Consider the following 24,185-nt stretch of genomic DNA (forward strand, 5'->3'; position numbering starts at 1 on the left):
CCCAGAGAATGTGTTGTTTTGAATGTGTTTACTGAGGCCTTTGCTCCTGCTCCAGGTTTGGTGACGGGTACACCATCATCCTGCGGGTGGCGGGGGCCGACCCGCGGCTGGAGCCGGTGATGGAGTTCATCGAGCGGGAGCTGCCGGGCAGCACCCTGAAGGAGAAGCACAGGAACATGCTCCAGTACCAGCTGCCCTCCTCGCTCACCTCCCTCGCACGCATCTTCAACATCCTCTCCAAGAACAAAGAGCAGCTCCACATCGAGGACTACTCCGTCACACAGACCACTTTAGACCAAGTAAGAGCGCTTCGAGATCGCTTAATAGGGGTGTAACGATACCCTCATGCCACGATGTCACGATACTGAACTCACGATACGATATTACTGCGATACTCATGTGGTAAAAGGTTAACAAAAAATGTGCTGTTGATCAAAATGCTAAATTTGATATTACATTGTGGGTGTCAATTAATATCTTGGACTTGGTGCTGCACACGACAAAAGACACACCAGAGTACAAATATTCATGATTCTGAAGCTGAAAATACTGAATTATTTGGGATGAATATTGCACTCGGTCACTGACTAGATATATTTAAAATAATGTAGCCACTTTAACTGGTAACATAAGATATTTGGCATTATCAGGACACACAAATATTCCCCCATTGCATTATTATACATTATATTCAACATTATATACAGAAGTTTAATGTAGTACTGACACCAAAACTCTGTAAACTGTCATTTTTTCTCACACAGTAATTTTTATTATCGTGCTATATTGCGACACAATATATTGTTACACCCCTATTGTTTTATGGGATATTCGATGCCACATAGATTTAAAAGTGCACTTTTTGAGCATTTTGCTCAAATTCACAGAAACATTGCAAAATTATTTGACTATACTACCTTGAAAAAAGTGATTTAAAAGAAACATAAATTCTGTCATCATTAATTTCTCGCCTTCATGCCGTTCCAAACCCGTAAGACTTTCTTTCGAGAACATTTGACAAAAAAATATTTCCGACCCCAAACTTTTAAATGGTTGTGTAAACCAGAGAACAAACACGGAAGTTCGCAAAAGAACGAAACACCTCAGAATAAAAAATAAATAAAAACATCCGCTGTAACTTATTATATATTTTTGTGCTCATTTCAGGTATTTGTCAATTTTGCCAAGGACCAAACGGACGAGGACCACTTAAAAGACATTTCCATGAACAAACACGATGCCGTTGTGGACATTTCTCAACTGAACGCCTTCCTCGTAGACCAGAAGACCAAGGAGTCAGTGGTGTGATCCGCCACTCATCGGACACAAACACACACCTCTGCGGGACTACTGTGTCATTTGTTTTTGTACTACTTTTTCGTTTTTTTGCCCTATTTCAGCTGTGTGTGTGTGTGTGTGTGTGTGTGTGCTCACAAGCGGGCACTGGACCTTGAAACACACTACTGAAGCAAATCAATGCAAATCAATGCAAAAAAAAAAAAAACGAAGAAGAAATTGTGGTAAAGGCCGATGACGGCGAGGCTGGGCCTGGTGCTTGTGCTCCGTCACGGTGACCGCGAGCAAAACTTGAAGCTGTTCGTGAATGTTTGATCGACAAGACGTCTGAAAAATATCAATCGGACACTGCCAACGAGATGTCAAATTCAGGGCCGACTTCATCTCCTCGTTTAGTACAGGCTTCAAACTTTGCATTTCAGCAACTCTTCTTGGTCCTTGTACTTTATTTTTTAGATATGCATTTTAAAAGCTATACTCAAATGATATTTTGATGCAATGATGTGCAATGTTTCACTATTGTTGTCAAGTGTTTGCAAGTGCGGGGTCTTGAAACAACAACACTCCGCTGATGGACTAGAGAGGACACCGGAAGCGTCGAGCACACATTTTTTTTGTGGATGACTTTGGAGGTTTCTTGCATGCTTTACATGGATGCCGTGTTTAGGACGCCATTGTAAGCTCAAGCATGTTCTAGCTTTCGTTATCCTGAAGTATTTCTGTGGGTATCAAACAGATGGCCGCCGATCTCGAGGAGGGGTTCGGTCTGGATTCATTATTGTGTTCAAAAACCGAGGCGAGGTTCATATCGTGAAACTGTACAGAATCAAATCATGTCCGTGCCAAAACTGGTCAAGTGGTTTCAAATCTTTCCAAATGAACGTATTGTCAAGCAACCCAGTTGTCGGTGTTGGATATTATGCTAGTGGCCCTCGACAGGGCGACTAAATGTTACATTTGTGTTGTTGTCGTTTACACCGTATGATTTGAAACAGGTTTCGTTGTACAATAGGGCCTTAAAAAAAAACAAGAGCTACATCTTCTCCTGGAAATGACATTCATTGGCCATTGTTCATAACTCAGGACGTGCCTCTTTATTCTGTGTAAATCCTTAGTTTAACTTTAGTTAGTTCGACCAATGCTCTCTCTTGTTGTTCGCCTACAGCGTGAAGTGACCAAAAGCAACGAGGTGCTACCGGTTGAGTCTAATATCCAAATCCATGCGGTGCTCTGTAGACAAACACCCTCAGAAATGAAGCATCAATCCCTGCTTGCACATTAGATGACGTGGAAGAAGAAGCAAAACAAGTTTCGTCTTTGGTCCAAAAACTGAAGCACTTTATATAACAGTCGATGTTAAACTGGTCGTGATATTCATAATTCACAAACAGGGTGTTTTGTGTTTAACAGCAGATTAATAGACGATTTCAGATGTCCCACCATGGCCATTATTTTCTGTGTTACAATGTATGTGTTTACATTTTAAATATTAAAAAGCTATTTCAGTCACTCTCGTGTCCTTGTGTCTGTCCTGGAACAAATGAATGAGGAAAGTAAGTCAGAACTAAGTTTGTTTGGTAGCTTGCCTTAAAGTGTACTAAGTTGTACATGTACTAATTATTATACTTGTTCATTTTTTTTGTCCAGAATTTCTGAAAGCAGAAATTTATTTTTTAATATTACATCTATTTTTTGATGCAAATTTTGGCAATACTATTAATATAAAAACATGCATATTTTTCACATTCTTTCTAAATATAAATAAATCTATAATCTATACAAAAATAACTTAATATGCAAAAACTTGTTAAAACCATAGACAGTATGGTTAAAACAGCTCAAAAAGTCTCACATTGAGTAACTCTGCCGACCTCTTGTGGAAAATATATATATATCATGATATTTCATGACTCCTGCTCTATCAATGGTCCTGCCACTATTCATATGGAGCAAATGGGCTGTTCCTCTCGGTCCTAAAGTTTTTCCAGATTTTTCATCCAAATGCATTCAGGTATATATTTAGACATTACAAAACAAAACAAAAAAACATTTGAATAATTTTAGACATACATTTTGAGTATTTATAAGAGTCAGATAACAATTCAAGTTAGTAAGGTGGACAGCAGGGGGGGGGGGAATTATAAACAAAAGTGTGTGTGTGTGTGTGTGTGTGTGTGTGTGTGTGTGTGTGTGTGTGTGTGTGTGTGTGTGTGTGTGTGTGTGTGTGTGTGTGTGTGTGTGTGTGTGTGTGTGTGTGTGTGTGTGTGTGTGTGTGTGTGTGTGTGTGTGTGTGTGTGTGTGTGTGTGTGTGCGTGCAGTAGCCTATTTCAGATGATCAATACTAACGGGGATGTAGCTCAGTGGTAGGGCGCATGCTTTGCATGTATGAGGCCCCGGGTTCAATCCCCGGCATCTCCACTTTAGCCTTTCTGTTTGGCGTTTGGTTTGTCTAGTGAAGTTGATTGGATTGCACGTGGAAAAACAACTATTTACAGCTCCAGAAATAGGCTAACAAATATCACTAAAGTCTTCTGATGTGACGCAAGCTCTGCGCCCTTAAGCTCATGGACAGTCAACATTGAGACCATAAAATGGTCGCGGTCACTAAAAACTTTTCGCACTACTTCCTTCTCTCCGCTAGATGGGGCTAAAGTCACAGTAAACGAGCTGGAGGTTCAACTCAATCATGTAGTGAATCGTGTATGTAGTAAGTTTCTGTCCGTTCTGTCCGTAAGTTACTCTAATAAGTATTGAATTACTTGCTAATTCAGCGGTGTAACGTGTAGGCTACTCTCTCTAGAACGTATAGGAAAATGTTACTTAAAAATATTAAAGTAGCCAATTAAATCCTTTACTTTACTAGTATCCTTTACTTTTTCAATGGAAAAGTAATTACATAACAGTAATTAGCATAGGTACTAGTAATGCACTCGCAACACTGTGTTGGTTCAGTCTCGCTATCGAGTGATTCTTTGTGAATCATCAACCGAGTCATTTCAAAAGAATCTGTTCAAAAGAACGATTCTTTCTCGAATCAAACATCGTTAGTTCAATGACAAACGTCATATCAAACGTAAAACATGTGTGCCTCCTCTCCTAATATTAATCTAGATTCGATCAAGGACAGCCAGACTCCAGTGTGTAAGATCTGATCTTAGTTCAATGTTTTCCAGTGTGACAGAAGAAAAGGAGGAAGAGGACAGGACAGCTCCGCCTTCACCGTCCTTGTCACGGAATTCACAAGGGAGAATTACAGGACGTCAGATCCTGAAAAACACATCCTAATCCATTTACTATCAGCGACTTGAGTGTGTTTTACATTCATGCCGCATGCGTGATTGCTGTATTGGACGTGTTTTGTTTCCACGGGCTTTTATTTACATGTATTTACTACCAATGTGCAACTTTTACACCCCGTTCTCCTGAAACTAGCGCTGCGGGACACGCTGCTCTCGCGCTGGCGACTCCCTGATTTACACGGTTTCACGTGTTTCTGTTTGTGGTTCTCATCGACTCAGGAATTATGGGATGCTGCGGTAGCACACCGGTAAGAGATCATCGTGTAAATGCATGCAGATTCACATCTGCAAACTTTGGGGAGTTGAACGACCACATGCATAGCAAGAAGTTGGTGTAAACGTATTACTTGTTACAATCACTTATATGCAAATATCTTGTAAATGGAGTTTTATAAAAGAGAAGGTCTATGCACTTTATTTAGAAATCTATTAGCACAGAAGCGTTTTCAACGCATCAAAATAATGATAAATCAACAGTCAAAGATTTGTTTGTCAATAGTGTAAAGCTCATTTCCGGGTTTGACTGCGAGAACCAGGTAACGTTAGTCTGTCCACACCTGGTTCACACAGCCCCATTCATTCACTACTAGGCTTTCATCTTGTTTTATCCATGCTTTATTTCCCTAAATTCTACATCTTGGAGAAAATCAACTACACTGAGTCTATGCAGTTTAAATTTTAAGTTTATATTTTTTTAGAATATAATGTATTTATGCAATTTATACAATATACAATATTTAGAATGACCACCTTCTGGTCACCAGTGTTGTTATTGTTAACTAAAACTTATTATTTTAATTGCATACTTTTTTGTAGTTTACTTAAATAGTCATGTTGTGTGACAAAGGAACCATCTGCTTGTGTAAAAACTCTACAATAATTATAAAATATTACTTAAACCCTCCCTAACTTCCCCTTCACAGACGGCACGCGACTGGAAACCCTTAGAGCAGAGGAAGTGCACAGATATCCCATGGCTGCTCCTCTTCATCCTCTTCAACATCGGCATGGTAAGAGAACAGAAGTGGTCAGTAGGTCTTGTGAAATTAATAACAATAAATATAATTCTTCACATAATTTAAAAAAAGGAATATATACTGCACACAATTACAAATACAAGCATTTTTTTTTTATATATATAGTTAAGCATGAAATTATTATTAAATGTATCAATTATTATTGTTGTTGTTGTTTCATGTTATTTTGATAATATAGATAATAGCATTGTTGGGGAAAGTCTCTTGTAAAAGTGTGTTACTCCCTAAAAAATTACTAATGGCATTACTTAGTTACTTTTTATGGAAAGTAAACCAGTACAATACTTTTTATGGAAAGTAACCCAGTACAATACTTTTTATGGAAAGTAACCCAGTACAATACTTTTTATGGAAAGTAACCCAGTACAATACTTTTTATGGAAAGTAACCCAGTACAATACTTTTTATGGAAAGTAAACCAGTACAATACTTTTTATGGAAAGTAACCCAGTACAATACTTTTTATGGAAAGTAAACCAGTACAATACTTTTTATGGAAAGTAAACCAGTACAATACTTTTTATGGAAAGTAAACCAGTACAATACTTTTTATGGAAAGTAAACCAGTACAATACTTTTTATGGAAAGTAAACCAGTACAATACTTTTTATGGAAAGTAACCCAGTACAATACTTTTTATGGAAAGTAAACCAGTACAATACTTTTTATGGATAATAATCCAGTACAATACTTTTTATGGAAAGTAACCCAGTACAATACTTTTTATGGAAAGTAACCCAGTACAATACTTTTTATGGAAAGTAAACCAGTACAATACTTTTTATGGAAAGTAAACCAGTACAATACTTTTTATGGAAAGTAAACCAGTACAATACTTTTTATGGAAAGTAAACCAGTACAATACTTTTTATGGAAAGTAACCCAGTACAATACTTTTTATGGAAAGTAAACCAGTACAATACTTTTTATGGAAAGTAAACCAGTACAATACTTTTTATGGAAAGTAAACCAGTACAATACTTTTTATGGAAAGTAAACCAGTACAATACTTTTTATGGAAAGTAACCCAGTACAATACTTTTTATGGAAAGTAACCCAGTACAATACTTTTTATGGAAAGTAAACCAGTACAATACTTTTTATGGATAATAATCCAGTACAATACTTTTGCGTTACTTATGCAGCTCAAACAAAACTTTCAGCGTTTCTGCCTGCCATTCAGCAAATACATTGTTTAATAAAATGAGATTAAATACATTAAGTATATTTGTGTAATTTAAGATATTTAAAGGTGCTGTATGTAACTTTTTTTACTCTTCTAAAGCATAAAAATACCAGAATATGTTTGCAGATATTTAGGAAACCTGCTAAGTTCACATACTCCTGTCTCTGAAAAACACTTCTACAACCGTTTTTTTTACTTATTATTTTACACGTTCCATGTTGTCAGTCGGTTTTTGTTTTGGTCTGTGTGATCTCACCCAATAGTATTTCGACACTCCGGGATGCCAGTTGGCAGGAGAAACAGGTTGATGAACGAGAGCATATTAAAACGTTGAAAAATGAACTCTTAAGTCTCCTCGGCTTTCATTGTCAATTGCGCTCGCTCCTGTTGCGTGTCCTCAAACTGGCAACCCGCGTGAGCGTCACGTCTGAGGAGGGGGCGGGGGAAACTACGATCTCCGATATTTTTAATTTGGACTGCAGTACCTATTCCGACCACTAGCTGTCATTCTTACAGACTGCACCTTTAATAATGCAGGTTTGCATAATATTCTGAGTTTGCTTTTCACTGTTTTTATTCTTTGAGGAATATTGAATCTGTGTTTTTGTGCAAGTGGGATGAGTAAATGCATGTTCACATTTGACCACACCTGAAAATCAGTTCCAGCAGGGCAAATATTGACCCCTAATAAAATATTTCATTTTCATTTGCTACTGGTTGTGTCCCATCATCATCTTGTGTTTCTATGGCAGCTCTGCATCTGTGGCTTCGCTATAGCAACAGGGGCCGCCTCGAGGCTCATATCCGGGTACGACAGCTACGGGAACACCTGCGGTCAGAAGAATGCCAAAATCCCCGACATCGAGCTCAGCGGCCTGGACCACACCTCCAGAAAGTGTGTGAAACCAAGCATTGAGTGAAGCTGAAACAGCAGATCACCGGATTAAATGCGCAAACAATCCCTAAATGACCATTTCTTTCCATGGTGTTGTCACAGGTATGTGTTTTTCCTGGACCCCTGCAACATCGACATCATGAAAAGAAAGATTAAATCTGTGGCTTTGTGCGTCTCAAAGTGTCCAGACACTGAGCTGAAGTCTTACGAGGATCTCATGAAGTTCTCAAGCGTTAACGGTGAGCTCAGTGCTGTTGAATTTAGTTAAATATCATGACATGTAAATGGAGTTTTACAACTAATGATTTGTTTTTTCCATATTATTGTCTCTAGGATCTGATTTATGCACCTATGACTTAAAACCAGACACATATGCATCTCACCATAATAGAGCTACAAAATGTCCAACACTTCCTGTCCATCCAAGGTAGAAACTTAGTCTAGTTTATAAACCCCGTAAGTTGTGTTTCTTTTAGTCCCTGTGTGTTAGATTTTAGCTAAATTATGTTTTAGTAGATATACTATCATTCAAAAGTTTGGTGTCAAGATATTTTAATGTTTCTTTTTTTTTTTTTTCTCACCAAGGCTGCATTTATTTAATCAAAAATACAGTAAAAAATAGTGAAATATGTTCATAATTTAAAATAACTGATTTCTATTTGAATATATGTTAAAATTAAATTTATTCCTGTGATCAAAGCTGAATTTTCAGCATCATTACTCCAGTCTTCAGTGTCACATAATCCTTCAGAAATCACTCTAATATGATGATTTGATGCTCAAGAAACATTTCTGATTATTATCAATGTTGGAAACCGTTGTGTTGCTTCATATTCTTGTGGAAACCGAGATACATATTTTCAGTATTCGTTGATGAAATTAGAAATGTCTTTATTGTCACTTTTGATCAATTAAATGCATCATAGCTGAATAAAATAATTTATTTATTTAAAAAAGTCTTACTGAACCCAAGTTTGAACAGTAGTGTCTGATTAGTTTTTTTCCATATGTTTTTTAAATATAATTTTTTATAAAAAAAAGCCACTGACTGATGGCAAGTTGCAAATCATAATTCATGACTAAAATAAAAACTATTGAGAATTTCAACAATAATAGACCCATCAATATTTACTCCCAGAAAACTTCTCTGTATGTATTACAGAAAACATCAGGTTGATATTTTAAGGAACTTTTTATTTTTTTATTTTTATATAATGTAAGTAATTGTTTTTCATTTCTTGGTGCAGTGCATCCTTACCAGTGTTTCACCGCTGTATGCCCGTCGACATTTCCTGCTACGCCAAGTTTGCGGAGGCGTTCATCACTTTCGTCAGCGACAACAGCGTGGTGCACCGGGTCATCGCCGGGGTCATGACCTCCAAAGACATCATCATGGGCCTGTGTCTGCTGGCTCTCGGTGAGCGCATTACATGGGACTGTAACAAAGCCGACTCTCAAACCACTCCTGAAACCAACATGAATGCAAATAATATTTTTGAAAACTTCAAATAACATATTTTCATAAATATAAAACCTGGTTTGCATCAGAGAGTGTTCTGTTAGGGTGTATTCACACCAGGAAAGTCCGATAGTTCACTTGCTTTGGTCCGGACCAAATAATTTTTTTTTGTTTTTTTGTTTGGTACGGTTCGCTTTCACACTGCTCTTTTTGCAAGTGAACCAAAATGTGTAAACAAAACCACACGTGTGCTAAGGTCGTCCATTCATTGGACAAGGATTCTCAAGTAGGGAAATCAGGAAGTGCAACAAAAAAAAGGCTCGGAGATAAAAATAAAAATAATATATTATATTATTAATAATAATTATAAAAAAATAAAAATAAATTTGGAGATATTTCGTAGGCTACTGCAATATTTGTTCTTTTACTGTCTCGTTATTTCGAAATAATATGTGTGCGTGCATCTGTAAATCCGGTGACACGTGTATTGATTTTTATTAATAAACAAGTGTTTTCTCTAAAAGTGTCGACTCGGCTGCAAAGATGAAGTTGACGATCGCCATCTCCGTGAGAACGCGCTTAGAGAGAAATGCACATAAATATTATAATGTTATTTTTTTTAATGGATTACATAATCAGATAGTAGCCTTTTTTTTTTTTCGTTTTGAATTATTTCGTTTAAAGACATTTCAAGCTTTGTGTATTTGATGTATTTGTCATGTCTGTGTGAGGCATACACTGAGATTCGTTAAGTTAGGATGTGCTCAGTTCACGTGCAATGCAAGTGAGCGCGCGGGCGCCTCCGTTATATTTGTTTCGTCGGCCTATTCATTAAATACAGGCAATTGGTTGATGAAAAATTTATTAAAATTAAGATACAATTTATACAAAACGAAATTCACTTTAAAGAAAGGCTTTCTATAACAACTTCAACGGTCAAAATCATGTCTGACCCGCTCCATGTCTCATATTGCGCATCCTATCTCGGTCGTGCTGTTCACTTTTCATAAATCAACATAAACGAAAAAAAAAAAATAACATTATAATATTTTAACAAATATGAAACGCGCTTTTTTTAAATGGCTACAACAGTATAGTAGGCCTACATATCCTACTCTCTATTTGTAGCCTACAATTTTCTGCACATTAATTTAATTCTGAATTTTGCACACACAAGTTGAAAGGCATTTGTTCAAATCAAGTTCACGGATAATTGTGCGTGCATTTATTAGCCTAATCATTATGATACTAAAAAGTTATCTCGAAAAATCTCTCGTTCACGTTCATTGTATTAAAAGTGATTCGTTCAGCGTTCGGGGAAAATATGAACGCGTTCAGTGAACACGTTCATGCACAACACTGCCAATGATGCACACACGACGCGCAGAATGACGCGCAACAGTATCGTGTGGCCAGACAGCGCGCCGGAATGGAATTCTCTTTCGCACTTGAATGAACAATATTGGGTCGATATTGATATTGGGCCGATATTGGGTCGGTTCATGTTCACATCGTAAACGAACCGTACCAGAGTTCGTTTGGAACCGTACCGAGACCACCTCTTCAGCTGGGTCTCGGTTCGATTGTTTGGTCCGCACCAGAGTTCGATTGCTGTATTCACACCTGCCCAAAAGGTCCGCACCAAGGGGGGAAACGAACTAGAGTTCGATTCAATCGAACCAAACAAGGCAGGTGTGAATACACCCTTAGTATCATTGCGATCACTGTAACGCATTACAAGTAACGGGAGTTATGTAATCAGATTTCTTTTTCAAGTAACTAGTAACTTGAAAAATGTACTAAAACTTTTTTGTTTGTTATTAAAAAACAAACAAGCAAGCCTAGCACTGGTAAGGAAAAGTAAGACGCAATTAGTTACTTTTTTAAGGAGTAACGCAATATTGTTACTTTTAAAAGTAACTTTCCCTAACACTGGTTGAGATACTATTTTGATTTTTATTGATATTTTGAATTAGTTTTTATTTTTAATTTGAGTAATTTTGTTCTATGTTTTTATTAGTTTTTGTTTTTTATTAAACATCTATGTAGTTTTTATTTCAGTTTCAGTTATTTTAGTACATTAAAGTTAAACTAAATGAAAAGGAGAAATGCTTCCTTGGCAACTAACTAAAATAAAATGTTATAATATAAAATCTAAAAGTTTTTTATATTTAATTTCAACCCATGAATTTTTATGGTTTTAGTGATACCACTTTACAATTAATTTTGTTAACATTAGTTCATTCATTAGTTAACATGAACTAACAATGAAAAATACATCTAAAGCATGTTACTGTTCATTTTAACATTTACTAATAGATTATTAAAAGTCAAATGTATTTATTATTTAATGGACCTGAGTTAACATGAACTAACCATAAACAGTTGTACTAACATTAACAAAGATGAATAAATACTGTTACTCGTGGTTAGTTAATGCATTGACTAATGTTAACTAATAAGACCTTATTGTAAAATTTTACCGTTTTAGTCCAAAGCTAACTATAATATCTCTGACTTGCACGAGTTAAAATGCATCATTATGTCTCTGCAGTTCTGTCTCTGATTATGATGGTTGTGATCCGCTACATCACCATGCTTCTGGTCTGGATTCTCACCGCTGTTGTGGTGATCGGCTCAATTGGTAAGGCCTTAGATTCACATTGATTTAAATGAAACGTCCAGCACTGACTGTCACTTGCTGAAAGTCCTAAAGAGCCCATGATCTGAGAGAAGTGCTGTGTTTGTGGCAGGAGGAACTGGGATCCTGTGGTGGCTGTACGTGGATCAGGGGAAAGCAGTGAACGTCACTCTACCGGCTCATGAACTGGAGGTGGCCAAAGACAACCAGAAAGCCCTGCTCGTCTACGCCATCGCTGCCACTGTGTTCACGGTATGAACGTCTGGAATCGCTACTGTGTGGATTGAACAGTGCAAATATTTACCATGCTCATTATAACTGTACGCCTCAGGTGATTCTGCTCCTGCTGATGTTCTTCATGAGGAAGCGCGTGGCGCTCACCATCGCTCTGTTTCATGTGGCCGGTAAAGTCTTCACACATCTGCCCCTGCTGGCCCTGCAGCCTTTCTGGACCTTCCTCACGCTCATGCTCTTCTGGGTTTACTGGATCACCGTGCTCCTCTTCCTGGGAACCGCAGGTTCGTCAACACAAACAAACGAGGGGCTGGGGGGGGGGGCTTTAGCTTTGTGTGTGTGTATTTTCACTTCAGATATATTCGGCTCGATAGTTGCGTTTCTGTTCCAGTGAGGAACATTCAAAATGTTAAAAGACAAAACTCAAACATAAAAAAAAAAATATATATATATATATATATACTATGAACTCGAGGTTTAAAAACTATTCCGAGTATTTGTTTGCAGCACAATTAAAAAAGAAAGAAAATTGCTTGCACCTAACTCTAACATATTGAGATATATATATATATATAATTATAATGTTTTTAATAAAATAAGTATTATATTTACATTTTATGTACCGGTATATGTATAAAATGATTACCGGTATACATAAAATGTGTAAAATGTTTTTTATTTTATGTATTTCTTTAAATCTATTTTATTTTTTACATGCATGAGTTAATCTATTTATTTGTATTGTTACTTTAGTGCATGTAAATATATTTGCTAATGCAGAAAAATCTGCTTTATTAGACAGTTTGAACTGATTTAGTGAAATGAATCGAACTCGTATGGAAGCTTGTTTCTGCCACGTAATAAATAAATAAACAATGTAAAGATAATTGCGACTTTATCTCTCAATTCTGACTTTATTTCTCGCAAATGCAAGTTTATATCTCACAATAATTACTTATTTTTCCAGAATTGTGAGAGTTATAAAGTCATAAAAGGGAAAAAAGACTTAACTTTTTTTTCTCAATTGTGAGTTTATATCTTGCAATTCGGAGAAAAAATTCAGAATTGGGAGATAAACTTTTCACTTTTATTCAAAATTATTTCATGGCGGAAACTAGCTTCCATACTAATGCACTTTTTCTGAAGTTTAATTCTGAAATGCAATTAAAACATCTATCTCATTCTCAAGCATGGCCACTAGAAAACTTGATCACTTCATATTCACTAGGAACAGCATTTCAGATTTCTGTACAATAGTGTCATGTTTTTCCCGCCACAGGAAGTCCAGTGAAGAATAACCAGACGGATCTGGTGGAGTTTCGCATGGACGGGCCGCTGCAGTACATGGTGTGGTACCACGCCGTGGGTCTCATCTGGATCAGCGAGTTCATCCTCGCCTGTCAGCAGATGACCGTAGCTGGCGCTGTGGTCACTTACTACTTCACCAGGTCAGAGGTCAAAGTCGGTCAGGAAGAGGACACTTTATTTGTGAATGGGAAATCATTGTGATTGTTTTTCCTTCTGTCGTTGTAGAGATAAGTCTCAGATGCCCTTCACGCCCATAGTGTCGTCTGTCCTGAGTCTGATGCGCTATCATTTGGGCACCGTAGTTAAAGGAGCCTTCATCATCACTCTGGTGGAGATTCCTCGCCTCGTCCTCACATACATCCACAGTCAGCTCAAAGGAAAAGTAAGTCCTGCCACTAGCGTTTCCATTACAGATTTGAGCAAACCTTTTGCACGTGTTTTTCTCTCTTTCTTTTCTAAATGTCGACAAAAAACTATTGCGAAATTACACCATTTCTATGTTATGTGACTAAAACGTTATATTTTCCTCTCGCAATAAGTCATTCCAGAAATCATGACAAAGCCACCGCACTAGCCATTATTATTAATGGAAGGAGACGTGGGTGTGTAATCCAAGCATTAATGGCAAGGAAAGACCCTTACACTGTGAGCGGCACATATGAGGTGTTTCTGGGTGTCCCTCATTTCTGCTCCGAGGTCTTGATTGTGGCATTTCTTTGAGGTTTAGAATCCAGTATTCCTGTAATTATTTTGTCTTTTATGAATTTAATAAAGAACTCTGTCTTGTATTCTGTCCAAACACACCGCGTAATCTACGTCAGGTGACTGTAAATGCGCAAAAACCGTTTCCATTGCAGTTTTGCAAAATATTTATTTTTCGAATTGCCTGAAAAACCACCTCATGCTGGAGCGTAGAAACTTTTTTGCGATAAATGGGAGTTTTTGCGAAATTGACATTTTCAAAATTGCGTATATGCGTCACTCGCCCGTGCGTGTCTCGTCATATCTGTAAATAGAGAAAGTTTCTAGAATTTAAAATAACTGTTTTCTATTTGAATATATTTAAAAATGCTATTTATTCCTGTGATCAAAGCTGAATTTTCAGCATCATTACTCCAGTCTTCAGTGTCACATGATCCTTCAGATATGATGATTTGATTCTCATTATTATTTCTCATTATTATCAATGTTTAAAACTGTTGTGCTGCTTAATATTACTTTCTGTTTTTTTTATGAATAGAAAGTTCAAAAGAACAGCATTATTTGAAATAAATAACATAAATGTCTTGACTGTCATTTTTGATCAGTATAATGCATCATTGCTGAGTAAAAGTATTAATTTCATCAAAAATAAAAATCCAAACGTTTGAATGGTAAAATGAATGTTGTTGCTGCAGGAGAACGGCTGTGCCCGCTGCATGCTGAAGGCCTGTATCTGCTGTCTATGGTGTCTAGAAAAGTGCCTCACTTACCTGAACATGGTGAGTCATGCGTGTGCATGTTGTGCAAAAAGATCAACTCATTCATCTTAATTTGATGCATTAATCATGTGGCTTCTTCTTCAGAATGCATACACGGCGACGGCCATTAACAGCACCAACTTCTGCACATCTGCACGAGACGCTTTCTTCATCCTTGTGGAAAACGCTCTCCGTGTGGCAGCTATCAACAGTGTCGGGGACTTTGTCCTGTTCTTGGGAAAGGTGTGTATTCAACGACTCATATATTTTGTTTGGCGTTTAATACATCTTGACTTGCTGTTTTTTGTGCAGCACTTTAGTCAACTTTGGTTGTTTTTAAATTGTGCTTTATAAATAAACATTGTATTGCAGATAATTCAGTATTAAACATTATGTATGTGTGTGTATATATATATATATATATATATATATATATATATGTGTGTATATATATATATATATACATACATAAAGTTTTGAGTTGATGCAGCAAAATATGTAAGTTGAAGCTGAAAGTTAAAACTGAAATAAAAATATATTAAAGCTATAAAGAAATATATATATATATATATATATATATATATATATATATATATATATATATATATATCATATTTTTTTATTTTAGTACTTCAACTGTTCACTGCAGTTAGTTGATAAGGCAGCATTTATAAAATTCTTTTTTTTAATTTTTTTTTTGTTTTTTGTCTTTTTATTTTAGCTTAATTTCAGTTGAAAAAAAATATATTGAATCTTTTTGATCTGAGGTATTCAGTCACAACCATTGTGGGGTGATTTATGTGATAAAGATTGCTAAGCTATAAATTAAATATAAATTTTTTGATCATATTCACTGTAACCGAAGCTATGCTCCGACAGAACAACACATTAATCAGCCGGTTTTAGAAAAAAACCCGCGCTTCTACCTCCACCTGGAGTCTGTTATTTGTTTTGCAAAAATCCACCGCTCCCGGTTCTTCTGGTCCAGTCAGCACAGGGGGTGTGAGATGACTGTCAATCGCAGTTCGTGCACACGCCACAGATCCCCCTCCCCCCTCGCGCACGTTACAACATCACACGCACACACCTGAAGTTCGCAGGTGGGTTGGATTGTGCGAAGCGTGATGGCGGAGAGAAAATCTACTAACAAACTTCCAATTCCTCGGTTAACAACCAGAGCTAGGAGGTCCAAACCAACCAAGGAAAAGAAAACATGGTAACTCCATGGTGTTGATCGATGCTGAAGAGACGGGCGCGCGTCACACGCACTGACGAGCACAAACTCGACGAGAGGGTGCTCGTGGTAGTGGGGGAGGGACATGAGAGTTGTAAACATTCAAAACTTTGGCTAAATCCACTCAATCTGCCAGACCTGCCGACTGCAGCTTTAAGTTAACCCAGGGGTAGGCAAGTTCGGTCCTAGAGAGCCGCTGTCCTGCAGAATTTAGTTCCAACCCTAATCAAACACACCTGAACAAGCTAATCGATGTCTTCAGGATTACTAAGGCCAGGTGAGGTTTTTTTCAGTGTTGGAGCCAAACTCTGCAGGACAGCGGCTCTCTAGGACCGAACTTGCCTACACCCCTGAGTTAACCCCTTTATTAATCCCACAAGGGGCAATTATATTAGGGCAGTGCAAACAACACCTCAAGAAACCTTAATAAAAAGATTTGCATTTCAAATACGAATTGCTTCTGGCACAAAAGTGTATCGATTTGTTTTGTTAAGCAATAAAATGTTTTGATTGGTGTTTTTTCTCTGTGTTTGTGTCTGCAGGTGTTGATCGTGTCATGCACGGCGTTTGCGGGTGTCCTTGCGTTGAACTACCAGCGCGAGTACACCGTTTGGGTGCTGCCGCTCATCATCGTGTGTGTGTTCGCCTTCCTGGTGGCCCACTGCTTCCTCTCCATCTTTGAGATCGTAGTAGACGTACTCTTCCTCTGCTTCGCCATCGACACCAAGTACAACGACGGCGGCCCGGGCAGCGAGTACTACATGGACAAGAGCCTTATGGTGAGAGGTTTTCCTCCTCCTTCTTTTTTTCTCCGACCTCAAGGTCAATTAAGCCCAACCAAACGGCATTTATAATAGTGTTGCTGTATAGCAGATTAAACGTGCTCTTGGTGTCGTTCATGTAGGAGTTCGTGGAGAACGCCAAGAAAGCGACAGAGCGGTACAGCAAAGCAGAAGGAGACAATCGGGAAATGAAATCAATGGTGAGTTTAATGTTGTTTTATTTTCATTTGATCACAGATTTCTTGTCATAAACACCTTTTCAATTTAAGTTTGATTTTGCACAAGTTTGTAAGTAAGCCCATCTTAAGCCCTGTTTACAGCTGGTATTAAGATGCGTTTCGGTCGATCGGATCACACGTGGATGACTCTAAATTCAGGTGTAAACGGGTCTAAAGCGGTTTGAGCTTTCCACTTTCGATCACTTCCAGAGGTAGTGGGAAATGATTTAGACCGGATTGCTTTCATAGTGTAAACGCTCATGTGGTCAAATGTGTTCAAATAGCCACAAAAGACCGTCTTCTCTCCGTCTACTGATCTAATGTGTGAACATTATGGGAAGCGTGCTCGTTACTCGCCCATAGACCCTCCACACGAACAAATCAGGACAGAAGTGGTTGAAAGTGGACAAATTAGTTTTTTTTTTTTTTTAAGCAAAGTAAAAACGTTGAGTTTTTACGTCAAAATACTAAAATGTCTATATACAGTATTATATGCATATTTTGCAAGAAACTTAAAATATGGGGTTTGTATAGATATAATCAATCACAGTTTTATATTTCACCATTATGCTGTTCCCAGTGCTTCATGGGATTGTAGTTATTTCCCTTTTTAAAGCCGTTAAGTACACAATCTGTTACCTTCTGTCTTATCCGATTTCCAAATACTTTGCTCCATATCAAAGTTTGTAATGTTGTGATTCACCGTGTACCTGGTTTGTTTGGTTCATGGCTTATTGTTGTTAAATCTCTCAGGGGGGAAATGAATAGAAATAATACTTCCAGAAACAAAAGTGGACAGGCTCTGTTCATTTACTCATCATTTATTATGTTTCAGACTGGAAGTACACCGGCCTGATGAAGACCAGCGTGGTATTACATCATCCGACACTCCCAAAGAAAGTGCTATTGAGATGCGCAAAAGCTTCTCTTCAGGGATTATAATGTGGCAGACATCTGTCATCACGACTTAAAGGGCATTTTACATTAGAAAACTCTAGGACAGTGAGTTGGGTACTTGCACAAGACACGAGACAACAAGCTGGAAGATTTCTGCTCCTAAATTTTTATTAAAAAAAGTTTGCCTCTGCATTTTTATTTCAGTTTTAAAGTTTATAGAGAAGTCATCACCTAGTGATACTGGTTTAGTCCTAGTTAACTATTTTTTTAAAGGTGCTTTTTGTATTTTATCTTGTTTATATTATTTGACTTTTAAAGACTTTCTAGCTGTCGATGTTTTTCTATGCAAGCAATAGTATAGGATCCTCTCTTCAAGGAGTTTCAGATCGCTTGAGGTTCAGGGTTGGTCCTTGAGTGTCTTATTTGAATATTATGTTGTTAGAGTAGTTCCATCTTATATTTGCACTGTTCATGTTATTTTGTGCAGGACTATCTTACAAGCAAATATATTATACGAGACTCAACTTCTAAATCAACAGCAGAACATTGATTGTCATTTCCCTCGTGCCAATAAGCTAAAGTGTGTCATTTTAACACCACTAGCAGCACCAAATGGAAATGCAGTCTATTTGGTTGAGGAGCCTGACTTGGCAACATTAGCCAGTTTCGACCGGACAGCTCGTTTATCACAACAATCAATGCATTGTTTGAAAAGAGTTTTATGTGCAATTCCATTTGATGCAGAAATCACACACTGTAGCTTTAATCAAGTGCTTTAGTGTGAAAGTTGTATGTGCGTGAAAGACAATTTACTTTTAACTACTATGTTTAGACACACTCCATTCAATAAAGACCAAAGAGAATGTTATTGATTCATTATTGCATCAATCAATGTTCATAATGAAAGTGAGGATTGAATGAAAACACCAGATATCCAGAACAAATCCATTTTATTAAAGGGCTGTTTACAAAATGATTTGTAATTCTGACAAACTTTAAACTAGAAAAAATAACTCTGGCTGTCCCGTAGGAGAGAGCTGTGTGTCTTTAAACGGACTGGTGGGTTTTGAGATGCTCTTTGAGTTTGGGAATCGTCGGCTGCTCTTTACGACACACGTGACAGCGCAGAGGCAGCTTCAGTAGTTCACTAGCAGCTTCCTTCACCGTCACTTGCCCATCACGCTCCAGCATCGCAACCACGTCTGCGGGAAGATGAGCATGAGCGCTTTACTTGATTACACTAGAATGCTTCTTTAATTATTTTTTTTTTAAGTCCCCCTGTTGTCATTTTATCATTTTATCTCTTAAAACAAATTTATCACAAAAATTACATATTTAAAAAAAAATAATTCTTGAATGTACAGTAACTCGACACCCTTGCCTCATTTAGTATACGTGGTTCTATGAATATGCAAATGAGCCCCGCCTCCACTCACAGCCGCTCAGAGATCCACTCGTTGACGATCACACGTTGATCTGATTGGCTACAAGGTAGTTTGTGATGTCAGAAACAAGCACCAGATTTAGTTTTTCTTCCACTCACCTTGGGACTCAACAAAATAGTCGGTAGTGAAGGAATTCCAGTGCTTCTTGTTCTTCAAACACGGCGAGTCGAAGTCTTGGCTGATTACGTGCAAGTGGACGTGACTAAGAGGAAATAAACATTTAGTTTAGTTTAAGCCCCGCCCTCCTCACACCAGCAGCCAATCAGGGCACAGACGTGTGTACCTCATGCTGGGGATGGCGTGATATCCCATGCGGAAGTGTGGTTTGTGAGCGTCCAGGCACTGCTGCACCATCTGATCTCCCACACGCTGCATGTGCTCGAGCAGGTCCACGTGATCCGGCCGCAGAGCCTTCAGACTGGAGATCGAGTCCCACGGCAAAACCAGCCAATGGTAACGCGCCTTTGGGTACTTGTCCTTGATGACCACCACCCTGTCATCTTTGTACACCTGAGGACAATAAATGATAGCTCTTATGCTTTTATACACACACACGCTACTGGGTCGGTAAGATTTTTTTAAAATGTTTTTGAAAGAAGTCTCTTCTGCACAACAAGGCTGCATTTTTAGTAGAAACAGTAACATTGTGATTTTATTATTATCAATGTTGAAAACAGTTGTGTACAATTTTCTGGATTCTTTGATGAATAGAAAGTTCAAAAGAACAGCATTGAAATTATCTGAAATAGAAATATCTTGTATTATTATTAACTGCCGTTCAAAAGTTTAGGGTCAGTAATAAGGGGTAATTTAGGGGGGGTTATAATGTTACAAAATATTTTATTTGAAATAAACAAACATTTAACTTTCTATTCATCAAAGAATCCTGAAAAACTGAGTCCACACCTGTTTTTTGAGCATCAAATCATCATATTAGAGTGATTTCTGAATGATCATGTGACACTGAAGACTGGAGTAATGATGCTGAAAATTCAGCTTTGATCACAGCAATAAATTACATTTTAAAACATTCACATAGAAAATTGTTATTTTAAATTGTCATAATATTTAACAATTTTACTGTTATCTTTTGTATTTTTAATCAAATAAATGAAGCCTTGGTGAGCAGAAGGAGACTTCTTTTAAAAACAGAACGGCAAATATATATATTTATTACATGGCTTGGTTAAATTCTAATGTAGAATGCAATCTGTTATTTCTTGATAACACTGTTGCCATGAACACGGTGTTCTTTAACGGAAGCAATACATTATTTTTTAAATCAATAAACTCCCTTTTTATTCAGTATTTACTCCTTTAAAACATTTTGTGTAAAATTATTGATTTATTTGGTAGCTAGCCATGTAATAAGCGTGATAATGTAGAGCGAGGCGGTTGTTATAGCGAATACAACCCCTTCAGGCTGATTCAAGAGTCTCTCGATGTTGTATTCGCTATAACAACCGCCTCGCTTATTATTATTATCCCTTAAATATATATGCGTGTGTGTCGTCTTAATTCATCAATATACGTTACAATACAAATTAACAACTCAAACCTGCATCTTGGGGTCCTGCATTGACACTTTAAGCCCTTGGCTCCAATGGCCATTAAATTCCTGGAAAACAAGAATGTTTGCAGTGTTTTAGTTTTTAAAAAATAAAATTAAAAAAACACTTCAATAAACGGTTTCTCCAACCAGCTCGGAAACTTGGCTTTAAAGTAAAAAAGTGTCTGAAAATAGGAAAAAGTATCAGTACAATATAAAACTACTGCCTTAATATATTTTTACAAGTGTAAAATATCACATATTTGAATTTTATTGCAAATTGTTGCAAAATCACAGTAACTCGGGCAGCTTTATTAGGCTACTATTTTTTTATCACATTTTCTCGTTAAAACTAAAAAGTTTCAACTGGCAAAAGAAACGCACAGGTTTATCAGGTCCAGGCGGCGGTGTCTTTTTGGCCGGAGGGGAACAGTCGGATGTTGATGTAGTATCTGCAGGACTCTTGGTCTTCTCTCCGTTGCCCTCAGCGCTCATCCGGTGGGATCTCTTGGAGGCTTTGCTCCCCTCCGCAGCGGATCTGGCTGTGAACGTCTCCTCAGTGAACTTCACTGTATATGGATACATCTGGTTGACCATGTAAAGTCTCTGGCCCGGCTTTATGGTCACCTGGTTGTAGAGGTGGGCGACATGTGGTTTGTAGGATGTTAAGACCAGTAACCTGTGCAATACAGCCTCAATTACAAGAGAACGGGGCATTTACGAACATACTGAGTTTGCTGGATGCTGACAAAATAACACAAGCTATGTTGATGACACTGTACCTGGTTGCCTTTGCCCACGACCACATTGTCCACATTTGTAGGATTCGTACCCAGCTGTTAAGTGGATCAAACATGCATTATTATATGTATAATATCTATTATACATATTATAATATTTTCTTTAATATTATAATATTCCAGCATACCTGTTTAACTGAGATAAATCCTCTGTTGCAATCAGCTCTCAATTCAACTGCAAAAAAAATTATAAAATGAAAAGTCAAGCCGTTTTGACTTTTATTTGTTCTCAGGATATGAATTATTGACAGCAACAATTAAATTTTCAGTAAAAAAAAAATCTAATTCGTGATATCAACAATGACGTCATCACTCACAGAAATATAACTTCTTGATGTAAAAACTATTATTTTTGATATCTGTAATTGTATTTTCACTAGTTAAATGTCACCATAGGCTGCCATTCAAATTCAATTGTTGATATCAAGAATTTATTTCTTAAAAATACAATTCTTACTAGTAAAAATCATAATTTTTGACACCAGTTCAAATGTTACTTCTTGATATCTGTAAATGTATTTCAACAGGAACATGTTACATTTGCTATTTCTGATATCTGAAAATGTATACTGATATTTAAAATGGCTTTCTTACCAGTAACAAGCACATTCATGATAGCAGAAAATTATTATTTTTTATTTATTAGCAATTACAGATATCAAGAATTATGGTTTGAAGTTGAAACTGAATTACTGCTTTTAATAATTCGTATTTCTGTGAGAGATTACGCCATTGTTGATATCAAGAATTTGCATTTTTCCTGATATCAAAAAATGCCATTGTTACTAGTAGAAATCTAATTCCTGATATCAAGAATTAAAAAAAGATTTGAATTGTTGATTTCACAAATTCACAGACTGTGAAAGGTTAAAAGTCAAAACGTCTTGCCATAATTCCTTTCCACTGGCTCATCCTAACTTTACCAACCTTGTTCTCTTGAGCACTTTTTGTCTTTTATCGTAGTTTCTGGTCCTCGACCCAAAGTCACAGCTTGTTGATGATGAAGCTGAATGGGTTTATGATGTGAATCATCATCACGTACTAGTAAGCACACTGGCATCTCCCTGAAAACATTGTTGATATTCATATAACACGTACAATAATATGGGCTGATTCTTATATTTAAAGCATTCTCTGTCTAAAATGCTTGTCTAAACGCCACATATAGTCATCACTTACCCTGCTGCTGGTGTAATATAGGCTATCTACAGCAGAAAGTGTTATGGGTGAAAACAAAACACTGGGAACTGCAGCGCATGACGCACACCGTCTTCTTCATGGACATCAACAAACACGCGCAGGGCCGCGGACGCGCGCATACTGACACCTACCGGTCACATCACCATGGCCAAGAAGAAAGATGTGGACAAATATCCTTTAACTAAACTAAAACAAATAATGTTATATCATTTAGTTATATGTAAATAAATTAATAAATAAATAAAAAACATCTTACAGTTAACAGGTTTTCACCATAACATTTTAAGCAACATTGCTTTTTTTGTTTATAGATTTGCATTGATTTACAGTGGGCAAAGTCCAAACAAAATGACTGAAACCGAATGATTAATGAAATATATAAGGTTATTGCTTTAATTATACAGCTGTTACTTAAGCTAGAGGTTTGTATCTCAGAAAAATGTTTTCTACAACTGTGTTATTTTAATGCACTTTAATAATATAAAATGTGATATATCACTTTATGTAATATCTGCTTTTGAATGAATATCACATTGGTTTTTATGCAAAAAGTCTATTGAAATAAAAAAAAATGAGTTAATACAATGAAGAAGATTGGTTTAATCAACATAAACTCAAAATATGATGTTATCTGAACCACATAAATGATCTAAGTTGATTTTACAAAAGAAAAAATGTGTGATAACAAATATTTTTTAAGGTATGAAACCTTATTATATAAAGTGTTATCATTATTTGTACGTTTTCATTTGTTTATATTTATTTATTTTCCCTTTGGAAATATTGTATTGTGTTTAACAATGATAATTTATGTTTGTTATTTAAAGGGTGTGTCTCTGTGTGTGTGTGTGGAGGGGGGGGGGGGGGGGGGGTTACGTTGTTTGGTAATGAACTAAATTACTTGGAAGAACTGTTTCCGGTTATTATGAATAATACATGCAGGTGTTTATTATTGAACACTCGTGTTTTCATAATGGCACCCAGGAATAGACTTTGTCCTCTGTAGTGGACATTATATTTTAGTGATTATCTCTGACACCATACACGTCAGTTTTAAGTCTGGATGTCATGTAATGTCAAATTTAGCACTCTTATGGAAATGTGATAATATTTTGTATAATTATCATTTAAATCTGACTAATTTTCAAATTGTTAGTTATAAATCAAGATCTAAGCTAAATGTTATGGGGTTTCTAATCAAAATATGACTTTCTATTACAAAACTCTACTATTAAAAACAAAACA

At 36.8% G+C, this 24,185-nt stretch overlaps 3 protein-coding genes across 11 annotated transcripts in view; 2 read left to right on the forward strand and 1 right to left on the reverse strand.

Moving 5' to 3' along the window:
* Positions 1-2,806, forward strand: part of abca1a (ATP-binding cassette, sub-family A (ABC1), member 1A) — a 46,567-nt gene extending 43,761 nt beyond the window's left edge. For all 5 annotated transcript variants that reach the window (XM_079615804.1, XM_079615805.1, XM_079615803.1 and 2 more), the window contains exons 49-50: positions 56-299; positions 1,168-2,806. In XM_079615804.1, the coding sequence (XP_079471930.1) occupies positions 56-299; positions 1,168-1,308 (385 nt within the window). In that variant the 3' untranslated portion in view covers positions 1,309-2,806. The remainder of the gene's footprint in view (positions 1-55; positions 300-1,167) is intronic.
* Positions 2,807-3,648: 842 nt separating this feature from the next.
* slc44a1a (solute carrier family 44 member 1a) lies at positions 3,649-18,943 on the forward strand. 4 transcript variants are annotated; one of them, XM_079616965.1, is made up of 18 exons: positions 3,649-4,003; positions 4,470-4,604; positions 4,729-4,843; positions 5,519-5,605; positions 7,571-7,713; positions 7,816-7,952; positions 8,047-8,140; positions 8,961-9,130; positions 11,727-11,816; positions 11,926-12,065; positions 12,145-12,331; positions 13,327-13,495; positions 13,581-13,737; positions 14,753-14,836; positions 14,921-15,058; positions 16,592-16,828; positions 16,954-17,031; positions 17,885-18,912. In XM_079616965.1, the coding sequence occupies exons 3-18, from the start codon at positions 4,820-4,822 to the stop codon at positions 17,903-17,905; spliced, it is 1,956 nt and encodes a 651-aa protein (XP_079473091.1). In that variant the 5' UTR covers positions 3,649-4,003; positions 4,470-4,604; positions 4,729-4,819; the 3' UTR covers positions 17,906-18,912. The 4 variants fall into 4 exon arrangements, with proteins under 4 accessions (XP_079473091.1, XP_079473089.1, XP_079473088.1 ...); XM_079616963.1 differs by having other exon boundaries at positions 3,952-4,003; positions 4,470-4,843; positions 17,885-18,943; XM_079616964.1 differs by lacking the exon at positions 3,649-4,003 and having other exon boundaries at positions 4,266-4,604.
* aptx (aprataxin) lies at positions 18,880-23,084 on the reverse strand. Of its 2 annotated transcripts, none has more exons than XM_079616966.1 (9): positions 22,920-23,084; positions 22,668-22,804; positions 21,869-21,915; positions 21,723-21,776; positions 21,325-21,567; positions 20,950-21,009; positions 19,675-19,901; positions 19,490-19,593; positions 18,880-19,148 (listed from the first exon to the last, which is right to left on the reverse strand). In XM_079616966.1, exons 2-9 carry the CDS (start codon positions 22,798-22,800, stop codon positions 18,994-18,996), a joined length of 1,023 nt encoding a protein of 340 aa, XP_079473092.1. In that variant the 5' UTR covers positions 22,801-22,804; positions 22,920-23,084; the 3' UTR covers positions 18,880-18,993. The 2 variants fall into 2 exon arrangements, with proteins under 2 accessions (XP_079473092.1, XP_079473093.1); XM_079616967.1 differs by having other exon boundaries at positions 21,325-21,619; positions 22,920-23,068.
* Positions 23,085-24,185: the final 1,101 nt, after the last annotated feature.

This window comes from Phoxinus phoxinus (assembly GCF_949152265.1).
Source record: "Phoxinus phoxinus genome assembly, chromosome: 6".
Taxonomy (NCBI): Eukaryota; Metazoa; Chordata; class Actinopteri; order Cypriniformes; family Leuciscidae; genus Phoxinus; species Phoxinus phoxinus.

Coding starts and splice junctions, on each gene's coding strand:
- slc44a1a (XM_079616965.1), top strand. CDS start 4,820: ATGGGATGCTGCGGTAGCACACCG. Junction 8,141..8,960: donor ACACTTCCTGTCCATCCAAG/GTAGAAACTTAG, acceptor TTCTTGGTGCAG/TGCATCCTTACCAGTGTTTC. Junction 13,738..14,752: donor ACAGTCAGCTCAAAGGAAAA/GTAAGTCCTGCC, acceptor TTGTTGCTGCAG/GAGAACGGCTGTGCCCGCTG.
- aptx (XM_079616966.1), bottom strand. CDS start 22,800: ATGCCAGTGTGCTTACTAGTACGTGATGATGATTCACATCATAAACCC. Junction 21,568..21,722: donor TCGTGGGCAAAGGCAACCAG/GTACAGTGTCAT, acceptor CTCTACAACCAG/GTGACCATAAAGCCGGGCCA. Junction 19,149..19,489: donor CTATTTTGTTGAGTCCCAAG/GTGAGTGGAAGA, acceptor ATCTTCCCGCAG/ACGTGGTTGCGATGCTGGAG.